This window comes from Haliotis cracherodii, unplaced genomic scaffold (assembly GCF_022045235.1).
Source record: "Haliotis cracherodii isolate W230 unplaced genomic scaffold, xgHalCrac1.p SCAF_8, whole genome shotgun sequence".
NCBI classification, from domain to species: Eukaryota; Metazoa; Mollusca; class Gastropoda; order Lepetellida; family Haliotidae; genus Haliotis; species Haliotis cracherodii.
In genome coordinates this window covers 24,882,885-24,910,387 of record NW_027266341.1, presented here as the reverse complement: position 1 = coordinate 24,910,387, position 27,503 = coordinate 24,882,885, and the positions used below count along the sequence as shown (strand labels likewise).

At 37.7% G+C, this 27,503-nt stretch overlaps 2 protein-coding genes across 2 annotated transcripts in view; both read left to right on the top strand.

Moving 5' to 3' along the window:
- The window catches only part of LOC139449932 (neuronal membrane glycoprotein M6-a-like), a 242,031-nt gene that overhangs the window by 76,882 nt on the left and 137,646 nt on the right, over positions 1-27,503 (top strand). The window lies entirely within an intron of this gene.
- LOC139449410 (sodium- and chloride-dependent glycine transporter 1-like) overlaps positions 1-27,503 on the top strand; it is a 56,254-nt gene that overhangs the window by 5,153 nt on the left and 23,598 nt on the right. The window contains exons 2-3 of the mRNA XM_071230779.1: positions 535-730; positions 11,451-11,582. Coding sequence (XP_071086880.1) covers positions 535-730; positions 11,451-11,582 — 328 coding nt within the window. The remainder of the gene's footprint in view (positions 1-534; positions 731-11,450; positions 11,583-27,503) is intronic.

Below are 27,503 nucleotides of genomic sequence, written 5' to 3'. Positions count from 1 at the left end.
GAAACAATTTGTTTAATATTTGGAAGAATGTTCACACTGTTATTAAAGATATTCCGAGTGTCCGGTTTGGGTCTGCATGAGACTGATTGTTTGGAAGTGCTCATCTTCCCGAGGCAAAGGTGTTAACTGATATAAAAGTCCAGTTTCCATCCTTGCCAGTCCAGGCTGGAATTTCCAGGCTCAACTGTAGCGCCACCAGAGATTCAATAATATTTTGTCCATTAGTTTTGTAACAGGATAAAAAAAAATTCAACCCCAAGGCCCTATCAAATGTTTAGCAGAATATTTTAGCATGGGATACAACCATACCACCCATACCTGTGAGTCTAACTGTTATTTCACAAATAGTATCATATTAATCAGTGACTTTTTCAAAACCCCTCTCTCTTCATTTCCACAAGGCTATTATGAATAATATAATGTAATTTGCATAAGTTGCAGCAGCTTGCCAACAGGTGTAGATGGCCTTCAGAACATGGGCTATAATATTCCAGTAATTTTCCAAACCCAGATAGTTTATGATCTATTTTCCAGGGCGATTTTGATGCCATCGACAGTTCCAGTTCCACTGGTAGTACAAATAGCGTGGAAAAGATGAAGCGCAATCTCGACACCCAAGGACGGGAAGGATGGGGTGGAAAGTTGGACTTCATCCTCACCTGCATCGGGTATGCAGTCGGACTCGGCAACATCTGGCGATTTCCCTATCTGTGCTACAAGAGTGGTGGAGGCAAGTTGAATTTAATGGTTTAAGTGTTTGTAAATGCTCATTTTACGGAAAATCATGATTTAGGGGCAGCTTGTGTATTACTCCCATGTTGGCCTTTGCAGTATCTGGCAATTTCATTGTCTTTTCTGCAAAAATGGTTAATGTAATTAATAATTTACAAGGATTATTTAATTTAATATATTAGTTTCACAGGATTATGATAATTGGATACAGTGTGCATTATTTCTGTTTAACATTCTTGACTAGATAATGTGAATAATCTGCAAAGCAATTTATGTTGGGTGGGGTTATATTTGGAATAATCTATCGTCAATGAAGATAATTTGAATTATCAGCAAAGCAATTTATGTTGGGATGTGTTATTTTAAAATCTATCATCAATGAGCTGCAGTGGTGTAATATGTATACACCTAATTCGCCTGATTGCCTAGATAACTTCAAATATATAGATATTTAATACGTGAGATATGCTTAAAAGAAAGTAGGGTTGGTGGAGTGAGAGTAGGGTGTATGCTCAAAGGTGTTTTAAATCATTTTTCATTATTCACAGACTCACAAATAAAATGACTCCCAAATGACATTGAAAGAGCTTTGTACATGATTATGTTTTTTTTCTTAAACCTTTAAACTTGATTTTGTGGTGGATGTGTGACAATGTAGACATTTAAGTTTTGCTTGAGTTGGTACACACAACTCCGGTTTCACTTTTATATTTTATTTTTTCCCCATGGCTCAATTGAAAGGTGAGGTAAAAGAGGTTTTGATGTCATGTGCAAGATTATTTCACATACCGGGTGTAAAGTGCAGGCAGATCTATGCAGTCTATAGAGCCCACCCACTAAGATACCATGCTACAGTTAACAGGGGACCCACTCAGACACACTGTACTGACTCAAAACAGACCAGTCCTTGTCTTGCCACCTTCCGCAACCGATGCTTGCCATAAATGGTGACTATGCTAGTCGTAAGAGTCAACTAACGGATCGGGTGGTCAGGCTCGCTGACTTGGTTGATGCATGTCATCGTATCTCAATTTCGTTGATCAATGCTGATGATGTCAATGACTGGATTGTCTGGTCCAGACTCGATTATTTACAGACCGCCGTTATACAGCTGGAATGTTGCTGAGTGTGGCGTTCAACAACAACAAACAAACAAACAAACAAGTACCACCACTGTCATATAGCTGGAACATTGCTGAGTGCAGCATTAAACCACATATAAACAAACAAACAAACAAACAAGTACCATCTTTGAACATTTTGTGGTATGACACATCCAGGAGATCAGAGCTCCAGATAACTTTTTGAGCAATTGAGTTTTTACTTGAAGGTTTCTATTTTAATTAAGTTATTACATTTTTCATTGGGTAACCAATATTTTTTCACTCGTCTATTCAGCACTCTGTTGATTTTTCCCCAAAAATAAGTAAGGTTTTTGACATTTCAAAAAAAATATGAAATAATGTTTAAGATGTTCTAAATATAATGGTTCTAAGCACAGGCTTGACTCGGACAGTAAATTAGCTCGTAATTGTGTTTCGGAAATTAGCTGCTTTGTACGCATGCTGGAAAAGCTTCATTGGGTATTAACATAGGCTGTTTTCAAACAATTGAGTTTTTCATTTAATGCATTCGTTTCTTTACGCAAGTTAATTGAAAGTAATTGGGTTTTGAATATTTTTTTGGGGTATTTTATGCAAATATGCAGCTTATTTGTAGCTCTGGGAGACTGAACCACCGACCTTCCTCTCTCCAGGCAGACGCTTCATCCACTAGACCATGGAGGTGGTTGCTTTATTGAGAATATAATAAATGACTTATGCCGTATGAAAAAACAGAAGTAAACTTAGCTGTTTCAATACTCGTACACATGAAACCTGACAAAATTAGAGCAAGTTTTAATTATTCCTTCCCACCCCCCACCCAGATAATAAAACATACAGTCCTGGTGACGTTCTGAGGAATTTGTCTAAGGATTCTAAGGATCCCTAAATCTATTTATTGGAGACAAGAGCCTCCCCACTTTCACCTTCAACTGTGCCCAAGTTTATTGTTGCATAGGCCTCATAACACTGATCTTGTTCCAGTATGTTTAGGCAAGCACTCCCACATACTTCTTTTCTCATACTCGTGTTCTTATAACACTAGAGAAATGGGCACTTTCTTCAATAAGACATGAATTTGATTTGAAGGGAACATCCATTCTTATATCCGCCCAAACTTTGCACTGTTGTGTATTTTGGGTCAGTCCATTCTTATATCCGCCCAAACTTTGCACTGTTGTGTATATTGGGTCAGTCCATTCTTCTATCCGCCCAAACTTTGCACTGTTGTGTATTTTGGGTCAGCCCATTCTTATATCCGCCCAAATTTTGCACTGGTGTGTATTTTGGGTCAGTCCATTCTTATATCCGCCCAAACTTTGCACTGTTGTGTATATTGGGTTTGTCCATTCTTATATCCACCCAAACTTTGCACTGTTGTGTATTTTGGGTCAGTCCATTCTTATATCTGCCCAAACTTTCCCAGTTTGCAGGCCTCCTCATACAGATTGACCTTTGACGACATGAAACCACATACTCTATCAGTCCATAAATAGGCAGGTTGGACATGTTGTTTGTTTGTTTTGGATTTGACAAGGTCAAGTCCTGAGATAAGATTTTCATTGAAACATTCAGTCGAGTGGCGATCATCCTGTTTTGTTGAAACTGGAGACGTGAGCTTCACTCACTGTGTACTTGAGTCGGCATGAGATGACTCAGATAGGCTATCCTACTGCCCCTTTGGGCGCACATGGTAGGGAAAGGCTTATCTCAAATTGTAAGCTGAGAGATGATAGTTTAAGCCGGAAGAGGTGAAGACTATCAAGGGTCAACAGATTTCAGAAACTCAGGCTTTGTTGGCCAGTGGGTGTAAGGAATGTGGGTGGGTGTGGGTCCTATCAAGGGTTGATTGTACATTGATACCCATAATATCACTATAGAATTGAAGATCAAAGATGGTTCTGAGAGTAGTTTACTTCTAACAAAAGATTTCGAAACTGCCTGTCATGATTGTATTGACATAGCCTGATTGTTATATGGTAATGTGGAGGAAGTATTACAGGATGTGATAAAGACGAGGAAAGGATCGGTTTTGCAGATGCACAGTGGAAGTTCTATTTATGTGCTTTCATAATTGAATTTCTTATCATAAGGTGTTTAAATTATGAGGAAAATGGGTTCTTTTGAGTTTGTGCATTTCATTATTTTTAAAACAGGATGTTTATTTGTCTGGGTTAATAATGTATATTAGTTAATATGAAGCAGAAGACCAAGCAACTAATAGTTTTTACCCACAAACTCTCAGAATATCAGTTACTTAGTCCTGTGGATGAGTGAGTGAGGTTTTACGTCGCTTTTAGCACAATATTCCAGCAAAATCACCGCGGGGGATACCAGAAATGGGCTTCACACATTGTACCCATGTTGGGAATCGGGCCTTCGGCGTGACGAGCAAACGCTTAAACCATTAGGCTACCCGACCGTCTCCCTGTGGATGAAGCTAGACAATGACACATTTTCAGATGCATTGTGAGAAAAGTGTTTGAAACCTGAAATACTTTACTGAGTGTTTTAGAATACCCCGTGATTCAATTTAACATCGTACAACTCACAATCACTTAAAAATATTCACAAGGGTTTGAAAGCAAGTCGTTGTGAAATGAAAAATACTTCCGTCACATGATTCCAGGATGAAGTGTTTTCAGCTCATGTTAACAATGTCAGCCTTAATGTGTTTTTCATTGAGAACACTGGCAGTGTTGAACAGGGTCATATTTGTGTTTGTGTGAGCCTGTAAGAGGCAACTAACTGGATCGGGTAGTCAGACCAGTCTCCCTGCCGGCTTTTGAAACTGCCAGTCCTGCTGCTGTCATATAAAATAGATGTATGAAAATCAGCAGGTTTTTTAATTCTTTCAACATCATGTTCATTGCAATGACATCATCTCTGAAATAACTTACCGTAATTAGATCTACACGTCATTCACAAAAAGTCACAATTCCTCTCTTTTTGTTGTTAAATATTTCGAGACTAAGTCGCTACAAATATATATTTAACATCGCAGCAAAGCGAAATGTTATTTCCCTGCTTAAAATAGACATGGGGAAACCCTGATGGTAACAGACAAGCTGACTTCGTTTTGAAAATATACTTATTTGAATATTGCCGATGTTTTGCTCAACGAAAGAGATTTATAAGGTGTTTGCCGGTCCACATGCAGAGACAGGCAGTTACATGAATTACCGGTCCAAGCCTAATTTTACCGGTAAAAACCTGTTAAATACGTTGCAGACTCAGTGACTTAGTTGATTGTATCCTAATGGCATGGATTGTTTATGCCCAATATTGATTATAGATTGTCTGGCCAGCGTCATATCGTTGGAGTTTTGCTGACCCACACACACACCCACGTCCACACCCACACACTACTGTACAGCTGTGCTGTCAGTACTGTAGATGATGACGATGGATGCTGGTATTGATTAACACTAGAGCTAACCAAATACAAAGATGGCATTGAGAGAGAATGGGCATTTACAGCTAAGTTTGCTACAAAAATAATATGGATTACTTTTATTCTTAAGATCAGCAACAGCTTGAAGCCTAGCAACTGGTCAATTATGATTAGGTTTCCGTCTGGAGATTTTCCACTGGTGTCAAGGTGACCCCAAACGTATACATGCATTTGTTGACCTTCCAAAATTCTTTCTTGATCATCATGACATGTAGGAATGGTTTTTTTTAAATGAGATTTAATGACAGTTAAGTTGCTTTTCCCCTCAAACGTTTAACACTGACTTTTTATTTAAATATGATTAGGTACTTTTATAGAGGGCTTGATTTAACTATATAAAACATGCATCAGTGCAACCTATTAGTGAGTGAGTATGGTTTTACGCCGCTTTTAGCAATATTTCAGCAATATCACGGCAGGGGACACCAGAAATGGGCTTCACACATCGTACCCATGTCGGGAATCGAACACGGGTCTTCGGCGTGACGAGCGAAAAACTCTAACCACTAAAGTACCCGACCGCCCCGATTACTTAAGAGATTATATAGAGGATATTATATTCGTGTTCATGTCATACTATGTTTATGACCTGAGAGTCGAAATACTGGCATTTAGGCAAGAGTGTTGTAAACATAGTATGACATGAACATGAATATAATGTTCTATTTATCACTGATGATGTCTACATACAGAGACAAATTTTAGTGTTTACCTCTAAGAATAGACAGTCGTAACAGCAGAGTAACCACAATTTTGTCGAATGACGTCAACAATCTTCAGCTATGTTGTCGTTTTTAGTGTGATGTCATTCCGACCTCATGTCACAATAAGAGTAGAAAGCCAACGCTTTAACCACTAGGCTACCCGACCGCCCCGGCACCCTATTAGTGAAAAGTTCAATCTAATATTTATGTCAGTATGCACCAAGTTAATGTAAAAACATTAACTTGTGTTTCTAACCTTACATGTCGACACAACATCGATCTTTGAACACACTCAAAACCTCTAAACTTCATGTACTATACTGCACCACTAACTTCTGTGTTACCGTATTCGACGTAATAAGCGCCCAGGGCGCTCTCAAAATTAGAAATAGGAGGCTCTTACTGGAATATTATTTTGTCGAAAAAAAAGAGTTGAAAGATAAATTTCGTCGTTTATGCTGACAGCCTGAAATGTTTATATATGAGAGATATATTTTCCAGAATTTAATTGCCCATAATTAAGAGTGCATATAACACACGAGTGCGTATTATACGCGAATAAATAAGTATTGTGTACCTTGATCAATCGGAAAGGGGACTAATTGGGATTGTTCACAAGCCAAAATATTAGCAAATGTCGCTGTGGGCACTTATTAGAGCGGGGCGCATATTACGTCGAATACGGTATGTGTAATTTGTCATGTAATATCAAGTCATCAAAGTGGGTACTTCAAGATTATGTACATATGTCCTCTCATGTTTTACAACCAATAGGTCATAAATTTATGTAAAATCATGACCAGTCATCAGAGATTTGATGGTTTTTTTTGGTGCAACTTGGTTTTCATGTCAACATGCACCTGGTGCAGGTTCGATCAACTTCCTTAAATCGAGGCCTGGTTTACTAATTTCAAAACTAATACTAGAGACTCTGTTAATGATAATAAGTGCATTTATAATGCGCCAGATTCCATTCACCAAGTGGATGCTCATAGCGCTACACTATTATTACCCGGTCAATGGATCAGTGAGCACTCGATTTTCATTCTCAGCTCCCTGGGGAGTATACACCCCAAGCTGCCTGTGAGGCGCTTGAAGGTTAACAGCCACATTACCATCTCATCCTACCGGGTACCCACAAACTGCTGGGTGAACAGAGGCACATTTCGAACAAAGTCGCTTGCCTAAGGGTTGTTACATGAACCATGAGTTTTTATCTGCTCTAAAGGTTAAACAATTTAAATAAACACCTAATATTTACATTTTATAGGATATGAAATTTATAGGTTAACATTCTCTGACTTAATTCCTTCAACTACAAGGCAAATTATATTTAACCCAAACATTTGTATCTCCATTTTTACATGCACTACTGATTGTGTCTGTATTCTCTCCCTTCTGGATAACCAATTACAGGTTCCACATAGCATTTGTCAAGATAGCCTTCCTCCAAGGCTGCACTGAATGATAAGTACATGGACATATAGTAATTCTATCCATATAATAGACAAGCCTAGATAAGCGGACAGGGCAGGATGTCGGCATTTATAGGGACAACCTGTTCTTATTATTCATATAACCTAGGAACTATGATTTAAACTGATAATAATATTCTTAGAGACTTGTGCAAGTATAGTGTAAGGAATACGTGACATGCTACCATCAATCTCTTTTCACACAAAGCATTTCTTTGTCTTGTTGCATCATAGACTATTTCTGTGTTTTGATGTCAGCTGTTTAGGAAGTAAATTTCATCAGTGGACTTGGGGGAAATCTTATTGTACATCCAAGACGACTGCTTCAGTGTAAGATATGCCTTCAGTACAGAGGAATTATATCATCATAATAATGATTCAAGTGTACATTGATGTCAGCATAGAGTCTAAAAATAATATTTTGATGTTTTTGGGGGGTTGTTATATAAAAATTTGTGAAAAACAATTGGTTTCTTAAGTCAAGATGAAAGCTTCTTACCTGTAGCTTAAATGTTGGCCAAAATTAACATTTAAGCAAATGAAACATGTCACCCTGAATTTCGATTGTAGGTCTCTGAAAAAAACCTTCCCATAAAACTTTCAAGTATTTTGATGGTCATGATACTGATGAAATATATACAGTTTAGATTTGTTTTCATAATACCTTTTATCTTGGACCATGTGGCATTAACATGCTCCACTGCCAGGTGATATACTCTCACGAGATAGGGAACTGGAAACAGGTGGTAAAAAATGGTTTGTTTCTGATTCTTACCTGTCCATGTTCATAAGTGCTTCACCCAAAAACACTTTTGTTTATATTAACACTGGTGGATCCAGAGGAGTGGGGCTGGGTGGGGTGGTACATTTAGCAACAGATGAAAAATATCCCTGCGCTTGATATAAACCTCGCACTATCCATGTGAGAAATCAAACCTGGGCCCACTTGCACAAAATGATCTTAGCGCTAAGACCATTGTAAGCCTTTGTTAAAGTACGGGAGTTAAGATCATCTTAGCACTAAGATCGCTTTGTGCAAGTGGGCCCTGGTTTGGGCTTATGAGCAAACACTTACGGTAAACACTTGACTACCTAACATGAGAAATACCATGTTTAGTATGATAAATCATCTTAGGAAAAAAATAAATGTGTGTACCATTCTGCAAAGTATTCTTCAATAAGTGTATTAGACTAACATCTAGTCTCTGAAATGAACACATCTTACATAAAAAAAACGTTGTTCAGTTATCTTAATAAAAATATAATAAAAAGGAGCCCAGTGAATCTCCTTATTTTGAGATACTGCAGTGATCTAGACTTGCCAAACATTATAGACTTGCATGGGCTGTATTTGATATATATTTGTATCAGGGTCTGTAAGACGGACTATAAGTGTATCTGTATAATGTTATAATAAATGCCGCCACTGACCTTCCGCTCTCCAGCCAGACACTTTATCAACTGTTGGTATATGAAGACTTAAATCCCTGCTTACTGATCAGATAGCTGACTTTCCAAAACGTTATGAAATGAGTTTCAAGTCGATATCATAAGGTCCTTAATTCTGTTTATCAAGAATTAGGGGTTGTATGGTAGCCTAGGGGTTAAAGTATTTGCTTGTCACGACATTGGCTGGGTTTGATTCCCCACATAGGTGCAATATGTGAAGCCCATTTTTGGAGTGTCTGTCACTGTCATGGAGTGCGCTCTACCAATGTGCAGGATATTGTATTTTTATTGTTATGGGTACAGTATAAGATTTCACAAATTGTCAATATGTTTCACTCCCTAATGGCTGATATTTCCTGAAGTGCCAGATGTTCCATATTGTTTTCTCTACTAATTGTGGAAACTTATTTTGAAAGCAAAGGCTGTGCAAAAACGTTGCCAGCGTTGTCAAATAATGATTGATGAACACCAAATTACTGCTGACATTCTTGGAATTACTCTAACAATAAACATATTGGTAATAGAATTTTGTGTGTAAGTAACAAAACGAATTATGAAAATAGAAACACTTCAGGCACAGGTTATAATTAATGTATTGGTAATTTATGCTTAGACTTAGGCGCTGTACGTCAGTGATATTGACCAGGGTGCCGTTGTACAAAACAACCTTAGCGCTACGACTGTCGTAAGTCTATGTTAAGGTATGGGAGTTACGATCACCTTAGCGCTAAGATCACTTTGTACAATGGCACCCTGAACATGTGGAAAATCTAGACTTGCTTCATTACATTACTTAGCATAACATTTAGGGCAGGCTGGAAGGGAAAATATATGGCTTAGGGACATTGAGACTGACTAGTATACACACATTATTGGAAGATGGAGTTACAGTGCCCAGGGATGGTGGAATCAATATTCCGGACAGTGATGAATGCCATCAGGGTCTGTGTGGCTGTGAATCACTATTGAACAAAATTGTTGAAGACAAAGCATTGAAAGCTGTTGTTGAAAAAATATGAAACATTCGTTTTGAAAAGGTACCTACATAAGTTGGCCTGATGTCCTTATGTAAATCGATCTTTTCTGAGGTTAGGGTTGGATAAACCATTTTTGGAGTGTCTGCCCAAATATCTTTGTAATTAGTGCTGATAGGGAATGCCATCTACCATATGCAGTAGAGTTGGGGATAGGGGCTAGATTTCTACAGTTTGCTTCAGTTGTAATTAAGGAAAACCCATTTTATGTAAAGCTTGAATAAGTAGGATTTGATTACTTCAGAGTGAGTGAGTGAGTATGGTTTTACGCCGCTTTTAGCAATATTCCAGCAATATCACGGCAGGGGACACTAGAAATGGGCTTCACACATCGTACCCATGTCGGGAATCGAACCCGGGTCTTCGGCGTGACGAGCGAAAAACTCTAACCACTAAAGTACCCGACCGCCCCGATTACTTAAGAGATTATATAGAGGATATTATATTCGTGTTCATGTCATACTATGTTTATGACACGAGAGTCGAAATACTGGCATTTAGGCAAGAGTGTTGTAAACATAGTATGACATGAACATGAATATAATGTTCTATTTATCATCGATGATGTCTACATACAGAGACAAATTTTAGTGTTTACCTCTAAGAACAGACAGTCGTAACAGCAGAGTAACCACAATTTTGTCGAATGACGTCAACAATCTTCAGCTATGTTGTCGTTTCTAGTGTGATGTCATTCTGACCTCATGTCACAATAAGAGGAGAATGACATCAACAATGCTGTCCAGATGACGGAAACAATACACACATGGTATGACCCTAGGGCACATATGATGTTTAAAAACCCCGATATGTTTGTTCTCGTAGGTAATAAAAAGATATAGCTTCACAATGTGGGTGAGTTTTGAGTACCAGGACTATGTACAGTGCTGACCAGGAGTAACCTCCCCACATTTAGAACATGACTTAGTTGGATTTGATTGCTGTAGTGCTGATAACAAAATATTTCCAAGGTCTACCCCAAAACATTAATACACTAATCAAGCTCCTCCATTTTGATGAAATATCTAACGAGCAACAAAAGAATAATATCCTATACATTAATTATGGTTAACGACTTCGCAACTGTCGTTGTACAAATGATGTTTAATTATTCTTGAGGTTATTTGCCTTCATTAATCAAATGCTTTAATCTCTTCTTGTTGTGTTGTGATGCGACTTATTTTTCACAAAATTGTACACTTGCACATCTCTGTGCATATAAGTCTGCATGTTTATACTTGTACATGTACAAAATTGTATATATATATATATATATATATATGTATATGTTATCGTATGTAAATGGGCCTATGGCCAGAATACAATAAATGATGATGATGATGATGATGATGATGATGATGATGATGATAACAGTTTGTTATACAATAGACAACAAAGACAATTAGGTTGGAATCCCAATAAATCGTGGGAGCTACTCTGATGTAGGCTTGTAGACATCTCTACATCTTCCTCAGTAACTTACCTCTGATTCGTTCCAGGAGCCTTCTTCATCCCCTACATCATCTTCCTGGTGCTGTGCGGCATCCCTCTGTTCTTCATGGAGGTCACGTATGGTCAGTTCTCCAGCCTCAGCCCCGTGGCCATCTGGAGAATATGTCCACTCTTCAAAGGTAAGTTGTTTTGTTGTTTAACTGATCGGACAAAGTACGATAAGGGCACAACTGATATGTGTAAGAAAAATACAACTAATTGTCATGCATTTGGACATGTCTGATAATTTTGATTGTTTTCTGCAACTTGACATTTCAAGTTGGCCATTATGGACACTTACCGTATTCAACGTAACAAGCGCCCCGCTCTATTAAGCGCCCACGGTGATATTTGCTGATATATTGGCAAGTGAACAATCCCAATTAGCACCCCTTCCGATTGATCAATGCAAACAAGACATTCGTGTTTAATACGCACTCGATCATGTGTTATATGGACCCTTAATTATGGGCAATTAAATTCTGGAAAAATATATCTGTTGTATATAAACATTTCAGGCTGTCAGCATAAACCATGAAATTAATGATTTTTCAGCTGTTTTTTTTTTTTTTTCACCAAAATAATATTCTGATAGAGCCCCCTATCGCTAATTTTGAGAGCGCCCTGGGCGCTTATTATGTAGAATATGGTATCTTACATTATCCTTCATGATGAACTGTGAGTTGATCATTTGGGTTATGTACACACTGTGATAATTCCTGCTACATTATCATAAATAGAGATTATTATACGAGCATGTGTGTCACACTGATTTTACAAAACGAGTGAGTGTTTGTCTAAGCGAGAGCGAGTGTAATACATAAATTCTTACACGAGTTTAATAAAATCAGTGTTACACATTTGAGTGTAATAATTTCTTTAATACCCTTTGTTCCTTAATCCTTTTGAGCTCCCCTTTAGAAAAAATGCACTGATCACCACCTCTGTCCACAATTTGTTGAATGATGTCAACAATTTTCAGCTATGATGTCATTTCTAGTGTGACGTCATTCCGACCTTACATCACAATAAGATTCGAATGACATCAACAATACACAGGTGCATGAGAAGTGTTTGCACTTGTGCACATACGAACCCTATGGTTAATAATATATACATATTAGCTCCTACACAATAGAAGTTGAATCAGAACATGCACTGTCAAGGGTTCTCTGTTTCTTGAAGTACAGCTGTATATAAAGTTTTGCATGTAACACATGTGCAGCACAGTCATAGGTTGATCCAAGGGGGTCTGGATCCCCATCCTTTTGATTGTTTGTTTGATTAACGCCACACTCAGCAACATTCCAGCTATAATGGCGGTCTGTAAATGATCGAGTCTGGACCAGACAATCAAGTGATTGACATCATGAGCATCAATCCACGAAATTGGGATACGATGACATACATCAACCAAGTCAGTGAGCCTGACAACCCAATCCCGTTAGTCTCCTCATACGACAAGCACAGTTGCCTTTTTATAGCAAGCATGGGTTGCTGAAGACCTATTCTAACCCGGATCTTTGCCAAATGTTGTGTTGTTGGCAGTAAAATTGACTGAGAGAGGATTTTAATATTTTGGACCCTCCCTTTTGAAAATGCTGAACAGTCCTTGACAGTCTTATAAATGTGGTGTCTGGACTATACTTAAGTTGTCTTTCATTGAACAATAGCCTCCATTGATAAAAATTTGAAGAAATAAATATTAACCTGTAGTACAATCATAACATACGTCGCAAAGATGTCAAATATTTATTTTGGCTGTCATGCATAACTTATAATGATCGTATCGATAAGATGTCTACATACATTGAAAGATGGCAGACATAAATGTCACAGGTGCATTGTGGGAAATGGAGAACATTAGCAACCAGATGTGTTGAGTCTGGGTCGGCAATAAAACACATGTCAAACATACGTAAACAAAGAGAAGGTTGTATGGATACGTAAAAAAAGAAAATTCTCATTGGTAGCCGTGAGGTACTCCAGTAGGCATGACACAAGGTTAGACTAGGAACAGGATGCTATTTGGTAGATAACATATTAAACCAATAAAGCACCCCACCCACCATATTCACTGTACACAACAATTTGATGGAAATGGGAAAAAAATGGCTTTGTCAGTATTTTCTAAGTTTCTAAGGCACACCAGCTTGTAATACAAAGTTTTTTCCCTCAGGTGTTGGGATCTGTTACTTGTCAATTTGAATCCCGGAATTTCCCTGATTGTGATCCTTGCATTCGTGACCAACTCGTGTTATTCCGGGACAAGCCGAATAGCAACTCGTGCCCCTCTCGTGGCCGTTTTTGCGACTGGGTTCCGTCGTAGCGCAAACGGGCATTCCTAAAACAATTGTCAACTCGTTGCCAAATGGTTCACACACTTTCCCCATATATTATATATATTTCAGATGCAATTTAAAGCACTTCGGGACGTGCGGAATTATACAATATGATTGAACACATTTAACTTTGTCTTTGGTATATTTTTAGATGCAAGACATATGAAAAATCAAAAATTATTTCTGAGGGATTCTTTGACGAAGAACTTGAAATCATACGCTCATTCTGATTGGTTTGTTGCATTTTCGCACATAACATTCATCGATAGGGGGACGAGTCTTCTTGCAGGTGACGGAAAGGGGCGAGTGGTGACGAATATGGTCCTTGGTGAGCCAATGTTCTTGTGTGCTTCTCAGTGTTCTATGTCTACGACTTCCCTCACTTTGGTCTTTCCAGGACCATATGGCCATGAACATATTGTCTTATAACAGACCCCTCTCAGTGGCCCCCTCAGTGGTTTACTGGTAGAAGGGCAGTGAGGTAGCCTAGTTGTTAAAGTGTTTGCTCGTCACGCCGAAGCCACGGGTTTGATTCCCCATGTGGGTACAATGTGTGAAGCCCATTTCTGGAGTCTCCCACCGTGATATTGCTGGAATATTGCTAAAAGCGGTGTAAAACCTTACTCGATCAATCTGGTGGTAGAGCGTCCGCCTGAAGAGTGGAAGGTCTATCCCCGTCCGCGTCATACCAAAAGATTACCAAAAGTACTTGCTGGTATCCCGGCACTCGGCATTAAGGGACTAAAACAAGAACTGGTCGGCTCAGAGTCAGTATACTGTGTCTAAATGGGTTGGTTATTCATGTTAAGCTGCTGCATGGTATCTCAGTGGGCTAGCACTATACAACTGACATTAATCCGGACTAATACAAGCAGCCACACACGCATGTACATGCACGTAGCTATATAAGTGCAATAATCTTGGACGTGATGTTAAACTCCAATTCACCTCAATTCACTTCACCTCTTATGACCAAAATAATGAATTAGGTAGTTTTGAAGCATGGCAGAAACCTCACTTCTGATCATTCAATGGTGATAGCTGAAGTTTGTTTGCTTGTTGTTAAACGCAGCACTCAGCAATATCCAAGCTACTGGGTATATGACAGCGGTCTGAAAAATAATCTAGTCTTGACCAGACAATCCAGTGATTGGCATCATGAGCATCAATCCATCAATGGGGATACGATGACATGCATCAAGGAAGTCAGTGAGCCTGACCACCCGATCCCATTAGTCGTGTCTTAGGACAATCATAGTTGCCGTTTAGGGCAAGCATGGGTTGCAGTAGACCTATTCTAACCCAGATCTTCACAGGTCTGATAAAGAAGGGTTTGTAATTGGTGCAGTATCTGCTGTCAATAATTGACTGCTGTTACACTGATTAGACAAAATTAAGTTTTTAAATATTGCTTGCTGAAACTGATCATGTTACATGAATAGCAAAAATAAGTCTTGAAACCTCCTGAGATATGTTTAAGTGATAAGTATGGCTTGTTTCTGTGTTCATGGACAACTAAAGTGCAACATTCCTCATTACCAGTCTCAATGATGGAACTTCTAAACCTTCCACATCTGTTACATGTTTGCTAAACTTTAATTTCCCAGTTCAGTATTGGTTTTTATAGGATATAAATATGATTCCCAGGTGTTTATTGTGTCCCAGCAACCATGTTCAACTAGCAATAACAACCGAGGTGTAACAAGGTATTCCTATACACACAATATGTTTATTGAAAGTAACATGTACAATAAATAATGGGTCTATCCAATAGTAAATACTATACATTTATATACAAAGAAAATAATATATTGAATTTTAAATATCTCATTTTCCTGTGTTGGCTTAGGAATGTAGTCAATGGCTATGTGCAGTGTAGAATACTTCACAGCTATGCTTAAAAAATTGTACCATACAAGGCGTATGGAAAGAAAATATTAATGTGCAGAATCTCTTTCAATATACAAGTATTGATTACGGCTGGTCACAAGTGGTGTTGTTGCGACAAGTTATACAGCCTTTGCTCTTCCACCGACTGTGTGGATGGATATTCAAACAGAGAAGAGAATTCAGTGATAGTCTTTGTTAACATTTGTAATGCATCGGGTGTGGTTTGTGAATGAGACCTCACATTGTGCTATTTGCATATTTATAAAAAAAGAAGAGAATTCAATTATGAATTCGTTAGTGCCATTTATATTAGACCGGGGAGTGTTTTGTGAATAAGGAAAGGTTTCACAAAATACTATGTACATGTTCTCTCTTAAGGCTTTTATTACAGACTAATGTAAAGCGTGCGTGTTATTTTGTTCACTTAAAGCATATTGGACTCATTTTTTTAACAAAAGCATATTGGGGGTTCAAACAGGTTATCAAAATGGGTTATCCAAATAGACACTTTAAAATTCTGGAGCGTCTGAATATTGCAAAATGCATTTCAATCAGGTATCTTTTTGTCTTTATATATATGGTTGCAAATTAATTCTTTTTAAGTTATTAAAGCTATTTTATCAAGAATCTTTGTCATAAGGGATTTACTTTTTATGACTGCAAAACATTTTGGTGTAAGATATTTGAAATATGTATCAGAAGACTAAGGGATCAGGGATCTTGCACAGATGGATCTTAGCGCTACAATTTATTTAAATTTATGCGTTATATAAGCGTTAGGTCTTAGCACTAAGATTATTTACTGTAGGTTTATTTGTATCTTTATGTTGACTCCGAATCAGAGTGAGTGATTGAGTTAGGTTTAACAACGTTTTTAACAGTATTCCAGTTATATCATGGCATGTCAGCTTAATGTGGGAGGAAAGCCTGAAGTGATGCAGGTCTCAGACGTTTACCACTTTGGTGAAACCCACGAGCCTGGGTATATTGCTGACAAATCTAGAAAAATAATCGGGGCGAACCTGGATTCGAAGCCACAACCACAGGTTTCTGGTGATCCCAAGGGACACAACTCTGCACAGCGAATCGGGGTGCCTAAGACTACTGGGCCACCCGTGCCCCTGACTCTGAAGCAGAAGAATTGTAAATATGGGAGTTTGTTTACTGTAAGTGCTGGTATCATCTGTTGCCCACCTGAATTCCAGCAGGTGGCTCCGGAAGGTCAGGTCCGTATTACGTCATCACGCTGCCAGGGGGCCAATGGAAGGGGAGGTCCATATTACAGGCTGTGGTTGAGACATGTTACAGGTTGAACCAAGGAACTTGGTCATGTTTTGTTTGGCAGCCCATCCCAGTTCCACCATTGTTTTCAGAGGAAGTCTGATCTGGGATTAGCAGCTTCAAATTTGGACAATGTCAGCCTGACGTTGCTACACGGATGATCATGAGCAGGTGCCTGTTAGAGAGGTGTACTTGCAGTTTGGCATACATATGTTGTACCAGGTAGTTTCCTTGGAAGGATTTGGCATAGATGGTACTTGAGTATTCAGGAGACCAATCTGATTATCTTTCACCTTAGTTATCAGAAGTTTGCTTCCAACAGCAAGAAGTTTGTGCTCACTCGACTGCATGAAAGTCATGTGCCAGTAGAGGCTTAGCTGTTATGTTATAGTTATTATCAGTTGTGAAGATAATGCTCTCTGCATTGTTTCCGGGCACCTGCTTGCATCTTCCTACCAGTGAAAACAAAATATAATGACTTATGACAAAAAATGTTTTATATGACTGTTTTACAATAACATGTCAATGGAATGAAAAAAACCACATGATTTATCTCTGTTCAAAAGGAATGGTTAATATGTATTAAAAAATCTGTATTCCACCCCCCCAAAAACACTAAATTTTCTTTCAGTATTGTCTTGCCATGACATTTCCGTGATGGTATGACCTCTGAATTTGTTTTTCATTTATTACCAGCAGTAATTATCCAAAAGTGGAAATTTAAACAAATTAAAAAATTCATCCACCTACACTGAATAACAAACTGATAAAAAAAAATATGCCGAACAAATAACTCATATTGCAAGTTTTACCAAACTAATTATGATATGAATATGAAAGTTAAAGATCAAGCTTAACTGTGTCACTAGTAACAAGATGTTTCAATAAAACAAGTCATTCTTTCAGAAGCCTTGTTTGGGTACAAGAAGCGTCGCTTTACCATGTACTTAGTTTGAACTATTCCAGTAACCCTATCAAAGGTTGAGTAGTGTGATAAGCTGCTATGAACCAGAGAGATGCCAATATTGGCACTGAAACAGGAATGTGCCAGGAGAGGCATGCACTTTGTCCAAGAAGTTGCCACTTTGCTGATGTCATGGGAGTCAAATGGTACACATTGTAGGTTAATTATTAATGGGATGTGTTTATGTAGCATTAATATGTTGATTGGGTCAATTAGTAGATTACTCACTTCTCGCATGAAAAGAATTATTCACTTGATAACCGCTTTGGAAGCACTTGGTAACATGTGGTTAGACTGGGTCAAGTAGATAGCACGGGTGCTGTTTGGACGTCCTTTGTTGCTAACAGATAGCAATAGTCAAAGCCTCTTCTTGTTGAGTATTTCAGTTGCTAGGTAACAGATTTGTAAATCTACATCAAAAGATGATGCAGATAAATTTGCTAGGATTGCATATGGGCATGCATTCTCATTCATTTGTCAATTGATTCTGAAAATATATAATTTTGATTGAGACAAGCAACTACATTTAAATTGGAAAGGAGCCCCAGTGAGATGGTAGATTCAGAACCTGGGAAAACCTAGACTTGCTTTATTTAGGGGTGTAGCTATACAGTAAGGGCTGGCTAAAGGGAAAATAATATGGTTCAGGGGCTGTGAGACCGATTATTGTTGAAGGTAAAACGCAAGATGAGGTTCTTCCTTGAAGGGGTAGTGTTACAAGGTGTCTATATATTGTGCTGAATATTTTATAAGATAGGTAAACAGATATATATTGAACTACACTGAAAGATTTGGCAGCTATTGTTATAAGATCACTCCCTGCATAAATTCTTATTACAAATGAAACACAAGAGGTAATACTTTAATGAACATGATAGATTATTGTTACAAGCCATGCTTAGTCTCTGAAAGTATATAATTTTGATAGAAAACAAGGAGCTACATTTAATTTTCAAAAGAAGCCCCATTGAAATGGGAGATAAACTATGGAAACTTTGCTTTTGGTGTTGGCTACCATATTCCTAATAGTTTGCTGTTGCTGTTGGGTACCAGATCCCAGATATGTTGCTGTTGCTGTTAGCTATCAAATAAAGAAGTCAACTCCAGATTGTTCTGTTATAACAGAGTTATTACTCTACCAAGAATAACTTTTCTAATATTGTCACCATTATACTCTATGACAATATACACATCTATTGACAATTATTCCAAAAGGAGATGCGCACAATTACAATAAACCCACAATAAGTGCATTTTATAATTTCATATCATGTTTTAGGATCTTGCATTGTCAATAACAATGCACAATACACAATGGCTGTTGTCTGTTATTATTCTTGTAAACAAAGACCATTGAATGTTACTGTTAATGCAGACAATGGTCTGTTGGAAGAGGTGCAGATGTTTTCTAGGTATAAATTGAAGTTTTCAATTAACAATGCTTCTGCTTTTTTAACTGTTCTACAGTAGCTTGCTTTAGTGTTTTATTTCAAAACATATTTTTAAAGAAAATTTTATTAAAAAAAGCATTTGCAAATAAAATTTCCATAATCCTGTGCTGACTAAGTAATATATGTAGTTTTTTTAGAATTAATTCAGATATAGCCTTAGATGCAGTCCTTTCTTATGATAATTGTTTTAATTATCTGATTCAACGAAGCTTTGGGACATATGTGTGTACTTCACTGCAGGATACAGATATTTCATACACACTGGTCATGGATCAATATTCAGTGATAGGTTTACAAAAGGATGTGTATGTGGTATGAAAAAGAACCTTAATTTGTTGATAGGAACATATTAACATGTTAATAATCAGTTTTGTCATGTTGAGGTGCATTGTGTAAAGCATTGTGCTGTTGATAGAAATATGACAACTGAAATATGCAGATGAGTCCAGGATTTGATGGAACCTGTCCAAATTATTAACTAGTTATGACTCAATCTTCATGCGGATGAACTCCAGAGTGTCTCATGCCGAATTTAAAAAACGCTGACAAATAATTGATGATTAGATACCTAATTACACTGCTTTCTAGGTATTGAAGGCATGGAAATTTTTCAAGGTTGTTCTTTCTGCCTCCAGCATGTCCAGGTGCAATGAGGCTTTTATCTGTTGCAACCAGCTTCGTTGTTAGGTGGGCGTCACTTACGCAGAAAGCTTTGCAAGATGAACCAGATGTGCTTCTAACATCCGTATCTCGGTATTACATTATGTCTACTCCTACACTTATTGCAAACATTTGCACTTATCCATGTTATGAACTTCTAATTCAGGATGGACAAATAGATTTCACAAGGAATTATATTTAATGTTTCATTTAAATTACAGCAATATAAAAGAGATTTAAGGATTTATTCAATTTGATAGTGCGGTTTCGATGTTGATGTGATACCCGGTATATATTAATGGCAGGCATATTCTTTTAGAATTCCCGATTAAAGTATTATTCTTAGTTTGAATGTTATATCTTTTTGAGGAAATTAATCTCTTATCAACTCTGATAACAACGCTGGACTCTTTCATATAACTATATTACTATAGTTAATTTGTTATGGCGTGACAGATTAACTATGGTAATATGAAAGAATCAGGTGTTCTTTAACTATATTTAAGTAGTATATACCAGTAAAAATATTAATCTCACAGATTATGGTAACTGTAAAAAAATACATAATGCTCTAATAATTTTGAAAATATATATGAAAACATGGTATGAAGTAAACAGTGTAACTGATATAATTTGCATTATTCTTAGGAAGGAACAGGTGGTTATCTTGACGTATTTTTTGGTAAACACTTTGAGATTATATTCATACACAACAGGACAAACAGAGTGTTCACAAAAATAATCACATTTCAAACACACTGCTGTGTTTTATGACAATACTTTCAGTAGGTGATATTATTTTTCATAAGTGCGCTTAATTTCCTTATAAAATAGCTGAACTACTTTTTAGATTTAAAGCTAGAACCTTTAAGACTATTATTAGCAATATGATAGCCCAGCAGATAAATAACAATTATGTCAGTCAAGGTGATAAAGAAGGCAGTTTTGCGTTACAGTAATGTTTTTTGAATTCCAAGGTTGTGTTAGCTGGGGCAGGATAATCTGACTTTCATTGTTGATGCATACAGCATAAAACTTGTTCATGCATGTTTGAGAGCATGTAACATAGCTTCATGACTTCTATTTTTGAGCAAATGTGAACTACCTTGATTGAATATGAAAATAGGGGATTGTCTTCATTGTGAAAGAACTGCCTCCTTGGTGTAGTGGTTTAAGTTGGTGGTTCAATCCCCTGGATGTGTCAATTGACACAAAATGCAAAGATGGGGTACTACATTATGGTTGCGCTGCCTGGTGTTAAAGTGATAAAACAGGGTCTGGTTGGCTCATATAAGGTGTCAGAGTGGGGTAGTCATGTTAGACTGTGGCATGGTATCCTGGAGGGCTAGAACTATAAATGGGCATTAGGCCGGACTAGTACAAGCAGCCACATACACGTGTTCATATCATTATATACCGTATATGACCGTGGATAAGCCGACCCCGTAGATAAGCCAAGGTGTTAACTTGACCATTGAAGTGCGAAGTCGGACTGCAAGAAATGTGCCGGTACTCGCAGATATTCAATAATATAAGATGAAAAACGTTATTATATTGAAAAAGTCATTATTATATCTAATGAAGATTTAACAAACCAGTCATCCACTTTCATAATGTGGGAAGCTGTTTCTCTTGGGTAAGTGCAATAATCTTGGATGTGATGTTAAGTTCCATTTCACCGCACATCTTATGAGAAACAATTGCACTGAATTAAGCTGTGTTTAATCATGGCAGAGACTTCACTGCTGATCAGTGGTGATAGTTGAAGGGGTACTATGGTCAACAGTCAGATGCCAGGTCGAGATATTTTATTTGGTGCTTGCGTGAGACGGACACGTCTGTATATGTCAGTAATTGACTGCTGTTACATGGATATACAAAATTAGATGTTCTCCTTACCTTTGTTAAAGACTGTGTTTGTTTAAATTAAACACTTTCTCCAAGTAATCATATTGCTCAGGGCCCTGTTCCACAAAGAGATCTTTGCACTACAACTGTCGTAAGTCTATGTTAAAGTATGGGAACTACGATCACCTTAGCGCTACGATTTCTTTGTGGAACAGGGCCCAGGTGCACTTGGTGCTAGTGTACATCATTATTACGTCAGAATACCCATTTTGATAATAGGTAAGTATCCATAAACATCCTTTTTAATATTTGATTGAAGTTGGCATTTTTCTTATGGTGTTTTTGATAATATTTGACTCAAAGGCTCCATTCCACAAGCAATATTGGCAGAGCAACTATCTTTAATCTGTGTAAACATTTCAGAGTAATGACTTGGCACTGAAATTACTTTGTGAAAAACATGCCCAGGCATATATCTCGTTAAAACTATGTCAGGATTTCAGCAACGTGTCTCAGTCATTCATTACCGTGAGTTTTGTTTTTTAACACTGATGCCTTTTTTTGAAGAGATGTCTGTTTTGAAGGTGAATAAAACTGTAAGAACTTGTGTGTGGAGAGGCTGTCGTACACATGGAATATTATCGAGAGCAGTGTTACACGACGACAAAACATGTAGACAGACAGTGGTGTTAGCATGGCCTTGTAGCTGCATACCACGAATTGTTTTGTTGTGTTTTAGCAACACATTGTTTCTTTATGGTGTACAGGATTGAATTGCATTCTCTGAAATTATTGTATGTCAAAAACACGTGTGATGTTCAATATTAGTTCATTGATGTTTTATTATTGGGTTATTAACCAGTGAACATCCATGTTAGATCTGATCTTCAGAAATCCATTCTTGTCATAAAAGGCGACTAATGTAATAGGGTGGTTAGGCTCACAGACTTGGTTGATGCATGTCATCATGACCCAATTGCATAAATGAATCACTGGATTGTCTGGTCAAGACTCCTTAATTTACAGACCTCATGCTTGCTGTAAAAAATGACTGTCTTGTCGTAAGAGACGACTAACGGGATCAGTTGGTCAGACTCACTGACTTGGTCAATGCATATCATCGTATCCCAATTGTGTGGATCGATGCTCATGATATCAAGCACTGGATTGTCTGGTCCGGACCCAATATATTTACAGACCGCAGTCCTATAACTGGAACATTGCTGAGTGCGGCATTATAGAACAAACAAACAAATATTTACAGACCTGCGTCATAAAGCTGGAATATTGCATTACACAAGCCACAAACAACTAAATTTTATGGGGTTTTCAAACTAAATTTGACTCGACTTTAATAGAGAACAGATTAACGCTTGTCTCTGTTGAAATGATAATACAAATAAAACAATTTAAACATCTACATCATCTGGGGGGTTTTAAAGTTTGAAAAACAAAAAAGTAAAATATTTGTTATAATATCAAATATTTTGCATTACTCAGATAGCTACAAATGAGTCAGGAACTTAAATGATATGCTTGGCAATTGTTACCTGACATACACATTTCAGAAATGCAGTTTCACTCAAAATGGCAATTAAAGTTTGAAGTGTAGATGTATTGGCAAAGGAACCAGACTCCTATTACTGCTAAAATCGATATAGCAGCATGTTGAAGATACTTTGGAAGACAGCCAAATGTCATATGGTCTGTTTGTACACAAGGGTAGACTCAGGGCCATGCCATTGTAGGCATAATAGCTTATGTCAGAAGCTATGGAAACTGAGATGTTTCCCTGTACAAGATAAATGCCGGAGCCATTTCTAGATGCTTGCATGTACCCAGATGTATAAATATGACGAGTCTGAATACCATGCTAAACCCATATACTTAGAGGGAGTGATTGTTTGACCTTTACGTCTTGTAACGGCAGTTGTTTATAATGTTTATTAGGGGTGCAACGAATACACTATGAGGCGATTACGACTCGTATCATGAATATAGGGTAACGAATACGATTATTTATTCACGAATACAAGTCAGCAGTTGATGTATTATTTATTATAATCAGTGTAACAATAACAAGGTAAGTTATGTGACGTAGTGTGTTATTTATTTATTTTTTATGCACACCTAATACGCAAGTGAATGAAACGGCCCTAATGTTTATCATAATGTTTGTGGTTAGGTATGGATTATTCCTGGTTTATATATGAACATAGTCGGAATTATACAACGATTATGAAAATGGGCTTACTACGTTTATTATTTTATTATTGTGTATGCAATTCTCAAGGATGAAAATGTAGGTGTGATGTCAGCTGTTGGAAGAATAAGTGTTGAAGTTAAGGTTCAATTTTTGTGTATAAACACTTTTCTCCTCGTGATTAAGCTTATAATCAGCATAAACTCATGAAGATCATGCTTGTCGTAAGAGGCGACTAATGGGATTGGGTGGTCAGACTCGATGGCTTTGTTGATTGTGTAGATCGATGCTCATGATGTTAATCACTGGATTGTCTTGTCCAGATCTCATTATGTACAGACCGCCATCATATAGCTGGAATACTGCTGAGTGCAGCGTTGAAAAAATATATATATAAAATCAGTATAAACAAAACTTACTTATATTTTACATATTGTGAAAATATTACATGTCAGTGTCTTTGTTATGGTTTGAATTTATTTGTTTATTCTGTTTTTATTAAGGTCAATATTGTTACAATTTATGAAGATGAGTTTATATTGAAGTTATGTATGGAATTCATAATGGCTGAACGGTCTGATAAACAATTTATATCAAATCACACATGCGTCATAAATACCATTTGGACAGTGATTCTATGGTAACAGGTTGGTTGTAGGAAATGTATTTGACATATACAGAAGAAAACAAAAGTAAGGGATCATGAATATTTTTGGGGATATTTTTTGTAGTAGAGACTAAGGACACAATTTCATAAAAAAAGTCACATTGAAGCGTTTCAGAGAAATTTTAATACCACAGAGGATATCAATTATCATGGACAAATATGGTGTGTTCAGGCAAGTTCAGAAAACTTAACCATGTGACCTTATCCGTTGCAAGACCGCCTCTGTGGTCTCGTGGTAGAGCATCCGCCCAGAGAGCGGATGGTCTGGGGTTCGATCCTCGGCCGTGTTATACCAAAAGAGGTTGAAAGATGTTACTTGTTGTTAACCTGTCTGGCGTGGGCATTAAGGGGCTAAAACCAGGTCTGGTTGGCTCGGAGTCAGTATACTGTGTCTGAGTGGGGTATTCATGTTAAACTGTGGCATGGTATCTCATTGGGCTAGCACTATAAATCGGCATCAGTCCAGACTAGTACAAGCAGCCACACACACACGTGCTTGCATGTCGCTATATAAGTACAATAATCTTGGACGTTAAACCCCATTTCACCACACTTACCAACCTGAGTGTTTGGGCCAAAATCCGTTAAGAATAAATTTATAAAAAAGGGCTGTTGTTTGTGTAAAATCTGTAAAGAACACAGCAGTACCAGGTGCATCCATATATCAATCTGCAGGTAACTCCAAAATAACTGTACATCGATTGTAATAATTTATCTAAAATTATTCAAAATAGTCTATAGTGGTATTTTGATGTAGAAGCTGATACAGAAAATTGTAGCTTTGAACAGGAACAGATTTTTATCATCACGAAATTTGAGAGCTGTTATTGATTTTCGGATCAACCTGGTGTCGTCCTGGAAACGAATTAAGACTTGAGAGCTGAGCTGAGCTGGTGTTATGGATATTGCTATAGCGCTGTAGCAGAGCTAGGATGTTTGTCAACCCACAGCCGACATTTTGTGAGGACCTGAACAGGTGCAGGGATAAGCTTGGAAATTGGTGGGGCGGTCGGGTATATTAGTGGTTAAAGCATTCGATCGTCATGCCGAAGACCCGGGGTTCGATTCCCAACATGGGTACAATGTGTGAAGCCCATTTCTGGTGTGCCCCGCTGTGATATTGCTGGAATATTGATAAAAGCGGTGTTTAAATCAAACTCACTCACTCTGAAATTGGTATTGAAAATGATGGCTTTGATATTGAAGAATGTTTTGAGTTGAGTTCTGCATGTTTGGTATTCTCAAACATGAGATAATGTTTATTGCAGAAACATTCCATTACGGAATAGATGTAATCTTTTAAATGACAAAACTTTATGATTCATACATATGAAACACTGTTGAAGCATTGAGTTACAATATATGAAACAAAATATGTATGTAACACATTGAATAGGTGTGACATATTTAAATATAGTTTATTGTTTAAGAGACATAGTAGAGGTGCATTGAACATGCATGCTTTCACTAATTCCATGGCAACGCTGGCTGTCAGCACTGACCTCGAGGTCAACCGACCACTTGACTCAATTCTCCACTGCATTAGTTAATCTACCTGACCATGTTTGTAGAGGATTAAGTGATCTTTGAGTATCGGTGATCCCTTGGTAAATGTCTGCCCCTAGATGACCCCTTGACCTTGCACAACTTTGCTTCGGATTGGTTTAGGATAAGAGTGTGATGTCAAGCCTTGCTACAAGACTGTACTGAATGATAAGTCCATGGATGTGTAGTAATTCTAACCAGAGACCCTATAATAGACTTGCATTTGTCGTAAGACCTCATTTTCCGCATCTGGAAATAAAGACAATGTTTTTCTGAATAACTTTAAAAAAAAGATTATGGTCTCTGTTCTGGCCTTATAGGCAAGTCTAGATAAGCGGACAGTACAGGGCCCCGTTCCACAAAGTGATCTTAGCGCTAAGTCGATCGTAACTCCCATTCTTTAACACTGACTTACGACAATCATAGCGCTAAGATTGCTTTGTGGAATGGGGCCCAGGACGCCAGTCCTTTGTAGGGACAACTTATTCTAATTATTTATACAATCTAGGATTTATGATTTAAACTGATAATTATTTCCTAAGAGACTTGTGTAAGGCTATGTGCTGTTATGCATCTGTTATTTGCGTACTTCATTTGCTTCTCTTGAAGCAGCTGGAAATTGCTACCACAGGTCAGTCCAGACATACCTGCCAGTCATCCATCACTGATGCTTGGGAGGAGTGAGCGAGTGATTGTATGCTGCAGTCAATAATATTCCAGCAGCAACACAACCGCCTTGAAATGATAAGCCTGGGTTAGGCAAGGGTTCAAGCTGTTGATCTATGAAATCATTCAGGTCACATCAGCTCCCCATTAATTTTATTACTTGCCCGTGAAGAGATCACCCGTTTAATAAACATACAGCTGTATTACACATTGTGTAATACCAAAACACCTGCTTATGTACTCTCTGAACACGTTTCAGGAACAAATATTGAAAGCTCTCAACATCCCTTGACTTATTCAAATGACATTGCGTGTGGAGTTGATAAATCACTGAGAGGAGCTTGTGCACATTCGATGACCCAAGCAACCTTATTGCTAGGCTGACGTCACATGGCATTGTTTCGCCAATGGATCTTGCAACAAAATTCCACAAATTACGTCATCGGGTATTGTGACGTTATTGTAAACTTTGAGGCGATCGTATTGTAGCGCAACGACAGTCGTTAGTCTAAGTTAAAGTATGTGAGTTGCGATAGTCTTAGCC